Raw genomic sequence first — 16,297 nt, forward strand, 5'->3', positions numbered from 1 at the left:
GTCTGAGGACAAGGCTTCGTCACTACTCACTTATGAGGCCTGAGAACCAACACCTACCACACAAGGCTGTAATATTGAAGATGTCTCACGACACCAAGACGGGGAGCAATAAAACCACTGGATGAGTTTTTGTCTGACTCATCCTGCAAGGTCAGCTGCAACAGTCCATGCATTCATTCCAAAATTGATTGGCTCGCCCATAATTGATTGCAGAGCTGAGCTGTGTGCTCGTGAGCAAAAATCAACCAGGTCATTTATCAGCCCTGTCTTCCAGAGCAGACGCAATACTGTCTCTCCACACGTGGAGAACATGCACAGAGTCAAACAGAAGCTGACACCCGCAGTCACATAGTGCAGACATTTTTCTGTGACGTGGCAAAATATGCATTTGTGAGATCTATGAAAGTCTGACGAGAAGTGACTGTGCCATGTGTTTGTTGCAGGTTAAGGATGCACCTCATTCACTGTGGCTTCTCTCCTCGGGAGAGATGCTTTCTCCTCTTCCAGCCCCACAAATGTCTCAGCCATAAGGAGGAGAGTGGTAGCTGTGGTTTGGCCTCGAAGAATGTCTTGCCTCTTCAGCGTTGGTGAGTCAGGCATCGAGAGGGCTAGCCGGAAAAGCTAAATTTGGAGCCATAGCAACATCGCACACACACGCACATAGATAGATAGATAGATAGATAGATAGATAGATAGATAGACATACACATTTATGTGTGGTGCAAAGTATGGCACAGTTATTTAGCAGGCCCATGTTGTGTTTACTGCCATAGAACATATTTTTTGTATGCAAATGTAAAAAAAAGGTTAGACTTTTGTACAAATGTACATGTTTAGCTCTTGTTTCCACAAATGAAAATGTACAAGTACAACTCAACAGAACTGAACATATCTGGCATTAAAATGAACATACTGTATGTTAGTTGTGTCTTGCACATATTGTCGCTGAGCTGATGCAACATCTGTTAAAATACTTTAACACATTTTGGGTTGTTTTTGACACATCAAAAAGTGTAGTTCCCCCTTTACTTTCAGTATTTGCTTTTGTGTGATTACCTAACTTTGTGTCTTTCTACAGACCAGTTACACTGAGGTGATCGTGTATTTTCTCTCATCTGTCAGTCATTCTCTAAACGGACCAATCGCATGCTACGAATTTCTTAATATGTCAGTGAAGGGGAAAAAAAACACATGGTCCTCCTCAATATGTAAAAGACGTCACACTAAAGAGTTTCCAGGGCACACAGACTTGACCACCAGTTTCACTTCAGCTGCGTACATGCCCTCATCCTGCTGACCAACGCTGAGAGAGGTACTGTTGTTATTTTAAGCTCTGAATTTGCTTGCGATCAATCCAAAAAAAGAACAGCAATACAAACTTAATAACAAAGACTAGTGCTCAATGGATTGTTTAATATCTAAGAATATCAGCATATTTTTGATTTGAGTGAACTAATGCATGTTGCATCATAATGCACTACATCATTACATGCGCTAACTTGCAACACAATTTGCTAGTTCAAGAAAAAAATACTGTGATTCTTGGGAGCTTCTTAGTTTTTGGGGAGGTCTACAGTAGTACTTACTGTATATGACATAAGCTTTTTGTAAGTGTGTGAAAAACTGTTTCGTTGTTGTCAACTTCTGAATAAAAAACCTTCTGTCTGTTCTTGCATTTTCTCCTCAAGGTTGTTCTAAAGACAAGGATGGAGAACAAAGTAGATTTACATGATGGAAATGACTATTATGATGAATATGAAGAAGAGTATGATAGCAACCTTGACAAGCTGGTACAGTCTCTCAACATCATGTCTATGGTGGTTTACTCCCTGGCCTTTGTCCTTGGTGTGCTCGGGAATGGAGTGGTTATCTGGGTGACCGGCTTCAAGATGAAGAAAACAGTTAACACAGTTTGGTTCCTCAACTTGGCCGTGGCAGACTTCCTCTTCACCGCCTTTCTTCCCTTGAGTGTGACGTACATAGCTATGGATTTCCACTGGCCTTTTGGCAAGTTCATGTGCAAACTGAACAGCACCGTGGCCTTCCTCAACATGTTTGCCAGTATCTACATTCTGGTGGTGATCAGTGTGGACAGATATGTGTCTGTGGTGTTGCCCGTCTGGGCCCAGAACCACCGAAATGTACGCAAGGCCTCCTTTGTGAGTCTTGTTGTTTGGGTCCTGGCTTTGATCCTTAGTGCTCCATACTTCATCTTCAGGGACACCACGCCGTCAACCCACGATGAAAATAAACTCAGCTGCTTCAACAACTTTTCTCTTTCGGACTTTGATACGCCTTCTGTGAATCAGCTGGGGCTATTCCGTCACCAGGCCATGGTCATCACCCGCTTCCTGCTGGGATTCGTTATCCCCTTCACTGTCATTGTCTCCTGCTATGCTGTCATAATCCACCGCCTCAGAAGAAACCGCACCCTGGCCAGCCAGTCAAGTCGCTCCTTTAAGATCATCGCTGCCATTATCATCACTTTCTTCCTGTGCTGGGCTCCTTATCACACCTTGAGTCTAATTGGGTTGTTCAGTCACACAGCTGTTATTGGTATGCCTATAGTTACCAGTCTGGCTTTTCTCAACAGCTGTCTGAATCCACTGCTGTACGTGTTCATGAGCCAAGATTTTAAGGATAAAATCTTCAAATCTCTCCTGAAAGTGTTGGAGACTGCCTTCCAAGAAGAAGGAGCACACTCTCACACGTCAATGGACGGCAGCCATAGCAGAGAGAAGTCATCTCTTGCTACAGAGGTATAAATTTGTAAAAAAAAAAAATAATAATATATATATATGTTCCAATTATTGTCACAACTGTACATTTTCTTTAGACGTCATATCAGACAGTATTCACATTTAGTCCCATACAGCAAATGTTTCTTTTTGTGTGTGGTTTCATTTATGCATAGCAAGCAACACAAATGTGGTTAACACAGGGAACTTTATTGGTTCTTTCAATCTGTCAAGCACACTAGTTAGTTATTTAAATGTAAGATTTGTATTCTAAAGTTCATAAAAAAAAAAATTAAAAGCTGGCATAAGGCAGTAGAATCTAAAGTGCAGAACATTTCTTCTGAACCACTGCATTGACAGGGATTTCATTCTTTAGTATTTCCCTATCTACTGCTACCTACTTCTCGTTTCTGCCAACCAGCTTCCCCTCCCAGGAAAGGGAAACAAAAATAACCATAGAAGTCATCTTGGCTGATCTATGCAAAAGGGCCTTGGGACAATAAGTTATTTGCCACAACACTTTTTTTTCTTTCATTTTTCTATAGTTAGGTTGTTTTTTGTTTTTTTTCTGCAGACACTGTATTTTCTGCTGAATATGAAATTTGCCCATGGTTTCCAAAAACTTTTGCTTACAACACAAATCTGAACCCTTTTTGGAAATGCAGCACAGAGAATTTAATTAAAGTCTACCTTTTTGTTGGTCAGGTTTTGTGTTTCAGCACCGTCAATTTGAAATAATGATACTGCAATAACATACAGTGCCTCAACTAATTTAAGTAGTTCAAACCAATACTGAGAGACCTGAGCTTGCTAATATAATATGTCAAAATGTCAAGGGTTACTTGTGGTCTGGACTGTAGGTCTTGTGTGGAAAACTCTTTTGTAAAATGCCATTGATACGTGTGGTGACATCTATCACATTTTATTACCTTTTTGTGTATTTTTTTTACCTTTACTGTCAGTGCAGAATGATCCAAGAACTGTGAAAACATAGCCTATGGTAATTATTAAAAACTTATTATCTTAGTGCTTATTTACTTTGTAGCAGCTGCATTCACTTGGCTAGTTTTGAACTTTGGGTCTTTTAAACTTTTTGGTTTCATTTTTAAGTTGTGACTTAAGTTGTAGCCTTGTCTGCTACAGTCCTCCAGATGTTCAATTTGTCCAGCAGATGGGACTGTTTCGCATTTTCAATATTCTGCATTATCCGAGCCAATGAGGAAGAAAGTGAATTTTATTATTATTCTTTTTATTTCTTACATCTTTTACGAGATCATTGTACATAGTGTATATGAAGTACTTGTATAATCAAAGTCATTTCAATCAGTGTTTTGGTGTTTATTACAAATAAAGACATAGACCGAATGTGGAAATGATCTCTAGTTGCCCAGAATTTTTACTTTATTTGTTTCATTGTTGAAATTTGAATATCAAGAAATGTATGCAGCAAACACCAGTGAAGCACAGTCTGCTCTGAATGATTAGTTCCAACGGCCTGAGAAGGTACCTGTTTGAGCTAAGAGCCACAGCGGACAGTGCTGCAGGTGAAGAAGAGACACAATAGGACATAGTGTGGGGCGGGGGCCATGTCAATTTGACCATTCAGGATGAGTCATCAACTGAGTCATCGACTTCAAGAAGCACTGGAAGATGCGGAGACGCCTTAGAATAAGGGAAAAAAATGCAGTTTGCACACAAGATCGCATGGTCAAATGGCCATAGAGGAACGAAGCCGACTGACCTCAGATTGTTTAACTGTATATAGCCTACTCTAGATCTAAATGCCATGTTGTTGGCTTTAGAATGGGCAGAACAAAACATAACAAATAAAGTCCTAACCTGTATCCTGTGTGTCCTGTACAGTCTCATGTCTAGGCTAAGAAAAAGGCACAGTAATCTGAATTTAAAATTAAAGGGAAGCATCCAACCAGTTTTTGTGTATTCAAAACGGCAGAGCAGGTGATTATTAATCACAGTAGATATGGAACAGAGAGAAATTACATGATAAAAGAAATGAAAAGATTAGATCTCTAATGGGAAAGATGCTTGGTCAACTTCTTAGTATGGCCGATGAAGAAAATCCGACCATTATCGTTAACTCCAGAAGATGGCAGTAGGGCAGCATTAAGTCTGCAAGCTGCCGTTAAAAACCAAAGAAGAAGCAGGGGGGGAAAAAAACCCAGCCGCGGTAGTCGTAGAAGAAGAACGGCGACAGACACCACTGGCCTGTTGCAGAGAGCAATAGTCGGTCTCGCCTAATCGGAAAGCTGAACATGAGATTTATTGTATTTGGACTCGTACTACATTTTTTGGTAAGTATTTTTTTTAGTGCTCACCTCTCCGCCGCCTAAATTCATGTATGTGTAGAAATCACAGTACGTTTCCATGTAGCGTTAGCTAGCAGAAGCTAACGTTAGCTTTCGTAATCACAATAGTAACAAACAGCTGCGGTTTAGGTTGGAACAGTTTAACTTGTCATTAGATTTAACCATTTAACCTTATCACTTACTTGGTCAGTGAATCCTTTTTTCTAGTTTAACATTAGTTAAATATGTTAACGTTAACCCCTGTCTGTCTACGCTGTCTGTTTGGGTAGAATGCATTCAGTGGCATGCAATATATATATGTATATAATGTGTGTGCATATGTACATGTACATATATGCATGTATGGATATATATATGTGTGTGTGTGTATACATATAATGTATGATATGTGTGTATATATAATGTGTGTGTGTGTGTGTATATATATATATATATATATATATTGGTTGGAGAGGTAACCCTCTTGTCTGTTAACCACCCGATTTGTGTCCGAGTGAAACAAGCAGAATGCAAGTGTTCGGACAGTGCTAGCTTAAGTGTGATTTACAGTCCCGCTGCACTTTAACATCATAGCTACTACGTTATGTAATTACACTGCTTAAACACTAGGCTGTGACTGGCCCGGTGTGTTAAGTTTTACTGAGTACTTTAAATGTTAATACACTCAAGAACATAGAGAGGTGGTGTGTATGACAATGAACAAAGGAGAACTTTCTCTCCTTGTCCGGACGCTGAGTCACATGAACAAGAAAATGCTTTTCAGACAAATCAAAGCCATTACGGGCCGTGTTGCTGGAACGCATGATTACATTTCTGGGGAGGTGCACGTCAGGTTACGACGAAGGGTCAAGAGCTATGCTGTCAATGCGCTGTGGTACCATAAATTATGTTTTACACTTCCAATCAGTCGCCCATTCTTCTTTAAGCTCAGAAACACGCCCAGTCATGTTTTTTTGTTTGTTCTTTCAAGCTCAGGCAGGCCACTGTACACAGTACACGATGTAGCATTCTGCTTCGTCTCCATAACAAGCTTACCCTTGTTGGAGACCCCAATGGTTTGAGTGTTAGGAACCAAATCCACGAACGTTGTCTCTTTGCAATAAACATTTGGAGAAATCTGTGCTTACCTCAAATCACTCGGCCCCTTAGTCATCACACGCCAGATGTTCTTTCACCTATCATCACTACAACTCAGTGACTTGATTAAAATTCTGTGGTTTCCTGGCGCCATATCACTGCTAATTTCTTACTCTGTGCATGTCCGTTAACGGCTGGGCAACAAGCACTGGTACCAAACCCGTGTGTCTCATAGGGGTTGTACAGTGTAGTCAATTAGTCGCTTTGACGACTTCACTGCTGTGCCATGATGCTTTAAGCATCATGCCGACTAGTCACTGATCACGTGACAATAACATAGGTGCCTACACTATCCCATCTTACAACATGCTGTTGAGTACTATAAAATGCTATTGATGGTGCAGATTTATATAGGCTTTACATATCTGCAGCGCACAGTATGTCACACATAAGCTGTCTGTTGTCAGCATATGTATTCAGGTAAAAAAATATAGATTTCATTGTTGCAGAGCATTACTAGTCATCAGCGACTGGTCAGTGTCGACTTGACTTTCATCAAATTAAAAGTTAACTTTAGTGCCTCATTAGCCAAATCAAATTTCCACATAAAAACCAATATAGCACACTGAATGTAGTGGTTACGAGAATGGGTCTTCTTGTTTGGGCGTTGGAATGTGGTGGTACCCATTCATAGCAAATCTTTCTTGCTCAAACACATTCACACATGAATTAACTGGCTTATCTGTTGCTGAAACAGCCTCTTCGTCGTAAACTCTTCGTCGTAAACATTGGCCATAAAATAGGTTAAAACTATTGTTGTCAGTTGTTACTGGTGCTGCTGACACATAGGTGATTGGCATGCCTGGTTACTATTTGTCCCTTCAGCAAGTACATGGCAGTAATGGAAAGAACACACAGGAAACTGAGAGTTAAATGTAGTTTACAATCTTTGGGCAGTACTACAGTTAGCTGCCAAGGCAACTACACAGTTAACAGAGCATGTCACTCATCAGTCTTGCTCGTGCACACACATTGAACAATGAACGTATGAATAGTTGTGGCAACAAGGTTCTCCTGAGAGTGGAAAGCGTAATTTATAGTCCTGTGTGACTTCAGCGGTCCGGAGCTACGTGTTGGCAACGCAGACCATAACGGATATGATTGGTCTAAAAGGCATTTCCTTCATCATGTGTCTCAGCGGCCAAGCTGAGAAGGCCTTTCAGAAAGCCACGAAAGTCCTCTTTTGTTCAGACTCCTGTATACCTTGTACTCAAACATCTTCTCTATGTTCTGTGTTGTAGTGATTTCTGTGACTGTAACCGTTGATCCACATTTATTAACTTCAACTCCAACATAAGCCGCTTAGTTAAACTTGCCACTGTGTGGAGTGAAACTGACCAGTCACTGCCTAGTGTTTTAGTGGTGTAATTACAGAACAATAGGCACACAGGTAAAAATGCTTTCGATGGAGCACCCTCCTACAGCACAGGCTCCACGTAGACCATTGGCAGGAGTATTAATCAAGCTTAACATACCTTACTTACAATGGAATATGGAAGAGTTTTTAATACTCTATGGCAAATTTGAAACTACTGGATAGATGGCAGATCAAAGTTGGTTGTAAGTGGTCTGAGTTCAAAGAATTCCCACGCTTTTGATGTTCGGATTTGGGCGTTTTTCTTAACTTTCAGCATTCTTGGCAGATGCCATATTGCAAAGCGTTGACAAATTCCATGCAAATCAACATATTTATGTAGTCAACGTCGGTCTTTGCAGCCCTCCTTCTTGGTCAAATAACCCTTACTGCGATAGCCTGAAGGTATGTTTTATATCATTGTCCTGTTGAAAAATAAAAAACGGTTCCACTAAGTGGTCTCAGTAAGTGGTCCCAGATGAGATGGCATGTCTCTGCAGACAGCTTTGGTAGCCATGCTGGTTAAAGCTCATTACATTCTCCATGAGAAACGAGAAATTTGTTCTCACTCCTAGGGCTGTGAGAACATGAAAAATGTTTGTTGTAGCCGGGTAATTTATACTTGGTAAGGAACTCAAGTGTCGAAGTCCTCATAGGGCCCTCCCACTGCAGCTTATGTCACACACGCTAAGCATTGCTGGAGATGCAGGAGATTGATGACGAGAGGCACTTTTCTTATTATTTTCAGATATTGGCCGGTTGTTTTGACGACTGTGTCCTTTGGATCACACTGTTCATTCAGCATGCACCCACACACAGAGAGATTAGCGGTCACACTGTGAATAATAACATCTGTGAGCTCACAGATTGGCATCTAGCAATTCTGCTTTTCTGCGTTAACCACGCCCACTTCCGATTTCTGAATCGCAGAATAGTTGTCAGACACCACACAAAAAAAGCTCTGCCCGGTATGTGTCGAGAACAACTTAGAGGAACTCTCAATCAAAGGCTAAAAAGAACAAAATGACGTATTTTATTCTCACAGCCCTAGGCGTGAGAACAAACTTCTCGCTTCTTACAAAGTATGTAACCACCTTAAGTGTGCATTGAATTTGCATTAACCACCAACAGCGTCGCCAGCAAAATGCCCCCACACCATCAGTCCTCCTTCTTCATGCTTTACCTGCTTTACTGTGGAAACGCAAATGTAGAAACCGTCCACTCACCTTGTCTGCGTCTCACAAATACATGGCAGGTGGAACCAAGAATCTTAAATTTTGCCTCATCAGACTAAAGTACAGATTTTCACTGATCTAATGTCCATTCCTTATTTTGTGACCCAGTCTTCCTTCTGTTTTTGCTCAGTAGTGGCGTCAGTGCAGCAATTCAAACCATGAAGACTGGATTCACGTAGACTCCTTAAGCAGTTGATGTTGCAATGTGTTTGCTACTTGAACTCTGTATAGCTTTTATATGGGTTCTAATCTGAGTTGCTGTTAATTTGTGGTTTCTGAGGCGGGTAACTCGAATGAATTGGTCTACTGAAGTAGAGATAACTCTTGGTCTTCCTTTCCTGGGGCGGTGCTCACGTGAGCCAGTTTCATTATAGCATTTAATGGTTTTTGTGACTGGACTTGAAGATATATACAAGTTCGTGATATTTTCCAGGCTGACTGACCTTTATGTCTTAAAGTAATGATGGATTGTGGTTTGTCTTCACTTAGTTGAGTGGTTCTTGCAATAGAACAACAGTGGAATAGGTCTTTTTACTGTAGAGAGCTGTGTACCAACCTTATCTTTGCACAGCACAACTGAAGAAGGCAGGAAATTCCACAGTTACAGTCTTTCAAGTGCATGCCTGTTGATTGAAAACCATTCGGGCTGACTACCTCGTCAAGCCAATTAAGAGAATATCAAGAGTGTACAAAGCTGTAATTTATGCAAAAGGTGGCTACCTTGAAAAAAAATATTACACAAATGTTTTGTTTTCCATTAACTGCACCATTTCATACACATTCATTTGTATTTTTTTTTAATCTACAGTGTAGAAAATAATAAAAATAAAGAAAATCTCAAAATGAAAAGGTGTGTGCAAACATTTGACTAGTGCTGTATATTTTGAAATGTTTGATAATTTTATTTTTTTACCTCTCTAGGTGCTAATACAACATGGAAAACCAGAAAAGTGAACACGCAGCTTCTAAGGACATCTTTTGAGCGTGTTGAGTCAACATACTTATTGCCACATGGAGACCAATTTGTTGGTGTCTGGATAGTGTTTAACAGTTGAACAGTGATGCCATCAGCTCATGGACAAAATTATTTAACCATGGAAAAGCAGAAATCATTGAGTAGTGTTTCTTCTGGAGAATCAAGTACCTTCATCTGTACGGAGTGTGGCGATGGGTTCAGTCAGTACTCTAATGTGTTGGCACACATGGCCATTCATGGACCTTTGGAGTCGTTTTCCTTTGATGGCTCATCCAATGGATTTGAAGTACCACGAGAATATGTGTTACAAGAAAACGGTACACTTACGGCTGTCAATGGATTGGCACACTCACAGCCTGTGAAACCAGTATCTCCAGGAGTATTGCCATCACATTTGCCATCCACTATCAAACCATTGTCACCAACTCTAAGACCACAGCCTTCTCCTTACAGAGACGTATTTCGGCCAAGGCCATCAGACTTGAACTTGGACAAGTCTCGCCAAGGCCATTACCGCTGTGAAATATGTAACAGATCATTTAACAGCCTGCAGAGTTTACATCGTCACCAGCAGTATCGAAACACAGAGCGAGGCTACAAGTGTACTTTATGCTGTAAGATCTTTGAAGATAGACAGGACCTTAAGAAACACCTCCAAGATCATGTTAATGAAAGCTTTCACTGCTGTGGTTATTGTGGTAAACGATTCCTGAAAGTGGAAGCGCTGAATGCTCATAGAAAAGAAAATCACCTCGCCAACAAGGCTGTGAGTTCAGGTAAATTGGAAAATAAGCAAGAAAAAAAGTTGGAGAAAACATATCCTTGCAAGAAGTGCAAATTGATTTTTTTCTGGTTGTCAGATTTCCAGACACATTCACTGTACCATTGCAAAGGAAAAGAGCCTGATGCTTTTGCTTCTGAAATTGAAATAGAAGTGAATTCTAAAAACCTAGAAGACATGCAACATGAAAACTGCCACAACAATGACATATCTTTTGATAATGAAAATGGGAACAATAAATCTTTTAGGGATAGTAGCGATGAGATTGGGAATCAATACTCTTTCACACCATACAGGTGTGGGTTGTGTGGCGATCGTTTCCAGAAGTTAGCAGCTCTGAAGGAGCATCATCTGACACATCAAACTCAGGAAGAAATAGATCAGTTGAATCAAGAATCCCAAAGAACATTAAAGCGAAGGGTGCCACCTAAAGGTAGACGTAGAAGAGGGAGCAATCCAAATGGTAAGCTTCATCCTTGCAAGCACTGCCATCGTGTCTTCAATCATTCTAGTAGTTTATCTCGGCACATGAGATACCATAAAGGTACAATGCACACATGTGTATTTTGTGGTAGACACTTTCCCCAGCGTTGTGATATGAGAAGACATGTAGCCATGTACCACAAAGCTGAATTAGAAAAGAAACCAAGTTTGAAACACTTGTATATAACTCCACAAAATGGGCCTCCCCCCAAATCTCTTGAGGGCAAGAAAAGCCCATGCCCTCCTGAAGAGAACACCAAGAGCTCGTCTGACAATGAACAAGTAACCTCACCAGAGCAGAACCCTAAGGAGAATCAATCGGGAAAAGCAGGCAGGGTTAACTACAAGTGTCAGGAATGTGGAAAAAGATTTGGACTGTTATGTGTGTACCAACGGCATTTGCGCTATCACAAAAAGGAACCCAGTAAGAGTCCCCAGTGTCCCTCTCAGTTTAGAAATGCTTCGTCCCTTGAGCTTCATCTTGAAAATCACACAAGTACTGGACCAATGGATGATATTGGAAAAACATCTCACCACACTGGTACCAGTGGAGACCCTGTCCTGGAAAAAGGCAGTCCAGTGGACATAGAGGATGACTTTATGGACCATACTCAAAATGATAAAGGAAATTCTTCAGAGGTACTTTACGAATGCACTGAGTGTACTGAGACCTTCTCATGCTTGGAAACATTTCTGCATCACCAGACTTCTCATGGCTCAGAAAACAATGGGTAACTATCCTACTAGATGCATTGGTTATTATTATTAGTGTGAACAATCAAGATCTCGGGAGTTTAATGTTATGACTCCTTTGAATGCAACAGTCTGAATAACTGTAAATTATAACCTTATGTAAAGTTTGTTTGCAATGCATATTTTACATGTTTTTATACTTTACTGCTACACGATGATGGAAAAAAAAAACATGTTTATTGATGAATGTCAGGAAGTAAGGCAGCAATTGAGATGATACCAAATTCATTTTTATTTGAATTCACAATAAAAAAAAATATGGGCACAAATACAACACGTGCCTATTTATGGGCAACTTGCATGAAAACCCAGTGTTCTCCCACAGGCCATGGTTTCGGTTAACTTGAAAGTCCCACCAATTGCTGGTAAACTGGTAAATGTAGTTCTTTTCATTGTGTATTTTAGTGCCTACTCATGTTGCTGCATTTTTCAGTTTGTCATTTTTGAAAATGTTTTTGATCTGTCATATGCATATATCTTCCTTATAAAAGGATAGCATTTTCACTTTGTAGATTTTTAATTGTGCCATTAAAATTGAACAAGAATTATTTTATGTGTGTTAGTTTTATTGCGACTACGAATTTGCTGCTGTTTGTGAGGAAACCATGAGTTGTATATTTTGGTTTATGTGTAAGAATTCTAGGCAAATGTGTTAGACTTGCAGTCCATCAAGAACAGCTATGACTTGTTGGATGTTGATACCACTTCTTAAAATGTCACTCTTTGGCAAGACCTATTGGTAATTCCAATTGAGAGCCTAGTTGACAGAAATGCACCCTGCTAACCTACAACTCCGTGAGATGCCTACACCTGCCTAATATTGAGTAGGTCCCTCTTTTGCCACAAAAGCAACCCTGGCCCATTGGGCCATGGACTCCTCTACACCTCTGAAGGTGTCCTGTATGCTGTATCCCTTCACAAGTTGCAGGACGGTGCCTCCATGGGTTGGACTTTTTTCTTCAGCACATCCCATAGATGCTTGGTTGGATTGAGATTTGGGGAATTTGGAGGCCTTGTCAACAACTTGAGCTTGTTGTGTGCCTCAAGTCATTCTTGAACCATTTTTGCTTTGTGGCAGGGCACATTACCCTGCTGAAAGGCTTCTGCCATTTAGGAATTGCATTTCCATGAAAGGGTGTTCATGATTTGCAACAAGACTTTGGTAGGTGGTATGTGCCAAACTAACACCAATATGAATGACAGAACCAAAGGCCTTGCACCAGAACAATGCCCGATGCATCACACTGCCTCCGGCTTGCTTCTTCCCATAATACATCTTGTTGCCATGTATTCCCCAGGTAAACAGTGCACCATTCAAGTGATCCAAAAGAAAACATGCATTGCCAGACCTGCTTCCATTGCTCTGTTGTCCAATTCTGATGCTCATGTGCCCATTGTCAGTGCTTTCGGCAGTGGAAAGGGGCCAGCATAGGCTCTCTGACTTGTCTGTGGTTCTTCAGCCCCATATGCAACAAACTGCAATGCACTGTGTAATCTGACCCCTTTCAATCAGAATTAGCTTGTATGTTGGATGGGACCACATGCCCCAGACTATGCTCCCCATGTGGATCTATTATCCTAGGCATCCCATGACCCTGTTTCCGCTTCGGCACCACGCTTACCCAGTTGTCTAACTTTCAGAATTTGGCCCCTATCAAAATCGCTCAAATCCTTGCCCATGTCTCTTGCTTCTAATACTTTAACTTTGAGGATAAAACGTTTACTTTCTTGTGTCCTACCTACTGACAAGTTCCATGATAAGATGAAAATGTTAGTGTTATTCACATCAACTGTCAGTGATGAATAATTTAATAATTATCAGTGTTAAATTTCCAATAGATTAACTTTTAAACTAACAGTGATAGAAAATGCATTTTTTGTGGGAATCATTATAGTTCATAGTGTCTGCTTCAATATAATAACTCTAATTTGACATTTAAAAGCTTTTAATAGGACATTGTGTCTTCGGGTTTTTTTGTTTTATTTTTTTGGTACTAGATAAAATTAGATGCTGTCACTACAGTCACTGGTTCCTCTGGCAACCAAGCATGCACCAAAGGATACGATTAGAAAATTGCTAACTGCTGTTCTTTTGGAAAAGGATGATTTATAAACTATTAAAGGACAGTACCTTCTCCAGTGTGCTCATAAATCACAAAAATATATTTATTTAGGTTGTAGCTCTTGTTTGATTCTCTCACTTAAGTGTCCACAATATAGTTGGGAAAATATTCTTTTAGTTTTGACATATACACAGTGAGTACACTGTGTTTGCGCACAACTTTTTCATTATTCAGTTAAAAGACCCGCAATTTATAAAATATGTGCCAATGCATTTGGTTCATATATTGTTATTGTGTGTTTATTTTTCTAATGATTGTAGTTGGTATTGTGTAGACAATACCAATAGTCTAGAGTTGTTTGTGGATACAAGGCACTTTAAGCATTTAAGCTGGTTTATTAATTCTTCTCAAATTCTTTAAGGACCTATAGTATGGAAAACTAACTAACATGTCTCCTGCACTTTTTCAAAAGGCCGTTTTGGTCCCCTGCACTTTTTACCGTCCAAAAACAATGTTACGCTATACAGTAAACAGAGAAACGTTAAGCACTAGGACCAAGCGGAAAACGGCCACTCAAGCTGAAGCCTGGTTCTCTTAGTTTAGACCGCCAACAAGCTCCTCGATTGGCTCTGCCGTTTCTTGTGTGATTGGCTGTCCCCGCTGTCACTCCACCTTGATTGCACACCTGTCTGCAAGTCTGCGGTCAGGAGTCCTTGTTAACCTGCTACTGTAAGTTGGGTGTTTGTTCTGCCTGGGTCACGTCAGCTAGAAGGATTGTAATATCAGAGGTTTCATTTACATTAACGTTTGAATCGGTGTCCATGTGCGTATGTGCGTGCCAACATTTTATCAATTTCTCCCCACCTGTGATGCCAGTTTGACCTGCCCACCACTGGGTGGTGCTATGTAAATGAGCTCTGTTTACCATATATTCCATAAACAAGTGTAAAATTGGTGGTACTGAGTTGGAGTGAAGTTGACTAACAAGGTGAAACACAGAATTGGGCGATAATGTTTTTCTACATGCTTTACGACCAGTCAAACCAAAAAAGGGAACATTAAACTTAAAAGTAGCAGGAAACTAGAAGAACTACTAGAAAACACAGTGAACTGAAAGATTAGAGTTTTATTAAAAATACTTGTGTCCCCCCCCACTTCTGAAATCAAAATTTCGTCCTTGCGTGAAAGGTCTTCAGTGCCTTTCCGTTCGATCTTTATCATTACCATTTTTTTCCCTGTTAAGATTTTTGTCTACAGAGGGCAATCTAATGCAGATTTTTTATTTATTTTTTTACTCTTCTTGCTTACCTGGCCCCTTCTGCTCAAAGAGCATTACTCACATATTGGTTGCCCAGACCCTGTATGATGGCCTTATGTGTGCTTTTGAGGCTGGCAATTTGTTTTGGGATTCCTGTGGGATGGGAGCATGTGGGACTGGGAAATTTAACAATTTTTCATACATAAATATGCAGCTTTTATATGAATAATCACTGGGATGTTTTTTTTTGTTGTTGTTGTTTAACATAACGCTAGACGGGAACAAGATGGGACGCGAGGCACTTGTTTTTTTTGTTTTTTTTACTCTGTTGTGACAGGAAAATATTTGAGGGAGTGGTATGCCTCAAGGGTGAAAATCCATTCCCTTGTCTTCCTCCAGGGTCCTACACTAATATCCTTGATTCCAGGTTGCTTTTTATATTCATCTAACAGTATTTCTGATTAGTTCTTAGACAAATGAAGGTGCTTCTTGCCAAGGGAGTTTTCAAATCCATGTCTTTTTCTAGCCAAAAAATTGTGAACACACATGTATATGATGTTACTGGTTGACAACATTCCTGCAGTGCTGACTAGAAGAGGAGACCAAGACCCAGCTACTGAGGCAATCTGGATTTGACCTCTGAAGATGAATACTACAGAGATTTCACACACATCTGACTCTTATTGAGGGCAAGGCATAGGAAGACTAACATTGTGAGGACAGTTGATGAATATTCAGTCTGATTAACACTAAATAAAGACTAGTTTATAGCATCAGACCAGAATCTGTCTCCCAAAACATTGCAGGTAAGTGACTCTCTTCTGTCCTGCTGCATAGGTCGGTAGGTCTACGAGCCTAATAAGCAAGTTCCACTTATGCACCTTCAACTGCATGTTCTGAGACCACAACATGCTGTACTTCGTTGCTACTGACTAACATCTGCCTATGTTGACCTAGGGGATCGCTGCACATCCCTGGTTGTCCATGAACTGGAGGGTTAGTAGTTCGATCCCCAAAACATTCCACATGACGGAGTGTACTTCAGCAGGATAGTGAGGCCCTAGTTGCTCCCAGTGCATGGCACTAGTGTGTGAATGTGTGTGTGCTTGTGTGAGCAGATGGGTAGATGTGTCTGTGACTGTAAAGTGCTTTGAGTACCAATAGGAAGACAAGTGCTATATAAAAAAGGCCA

The 16,297-nt window shown here is 40.4% G+C and overlaps 2 protein-coding genes across 2 annotated transcripts; both read left to right on the forward strand.

The window, feature by feature from the left end:
• The first annotated feature begins 1,747 nt into the window (after nucleotides 1–1,747).
• On the forward strand, nucleotides 1,748–2,795 carry LOC311497359 (chemerin-like receptor 1). Its single transcript, XM_084557640.1, has one exon. It carries the CDS (start codon nucleotides 1,809–1,811, stop codon nucleotides 2,763–2,765), a length of 957 nt encoding a protein of 318 aa, XP_084413766.1. The 5' UTR covers nucleotides 1,748–1,808; the 3' UTR covers nucleotides 2,766–2,795.
• Nucleotides 2,796–4,938: 2,143 nt separating this feature from the next.
• On the forward strand, nucleotides 4,939–13,484 carry LOC311497351 (uncharacterized protein). The gene is made up of 2 exons (XM_084557631.1): nucleotides 4,939–5,050; nucleotides 9,713–13,484. Exon 2 carries the CDS (start codon nucleotides 9,853–9,855, stop codon nucleotides 11,764–11,766), a length of 1,914 nt encoding a protein of 637 aa, XP_084413757.1. The 5' UTR covers nucleotides 4,939–5,050; nucleotides 9,713–9,852; the 3' UTR covers nucleotides 11,767–13,484.
• The last annotated feature ends 2,813 nt before the right edge of the window (nucleotides 13,485–16,297 follow it).

This window comes from Chelon labrosus, assembly GCF_963514085.1.
Source record: "Chelon labrosus genome assembly, chromosome: 12".
NCBI classification, from domain to species: Eukaryota; Metazoa; Chordata; class Actinopteri; order Mugiliformes; family Mugilidae; genus Chelon; species Chelon labrosus.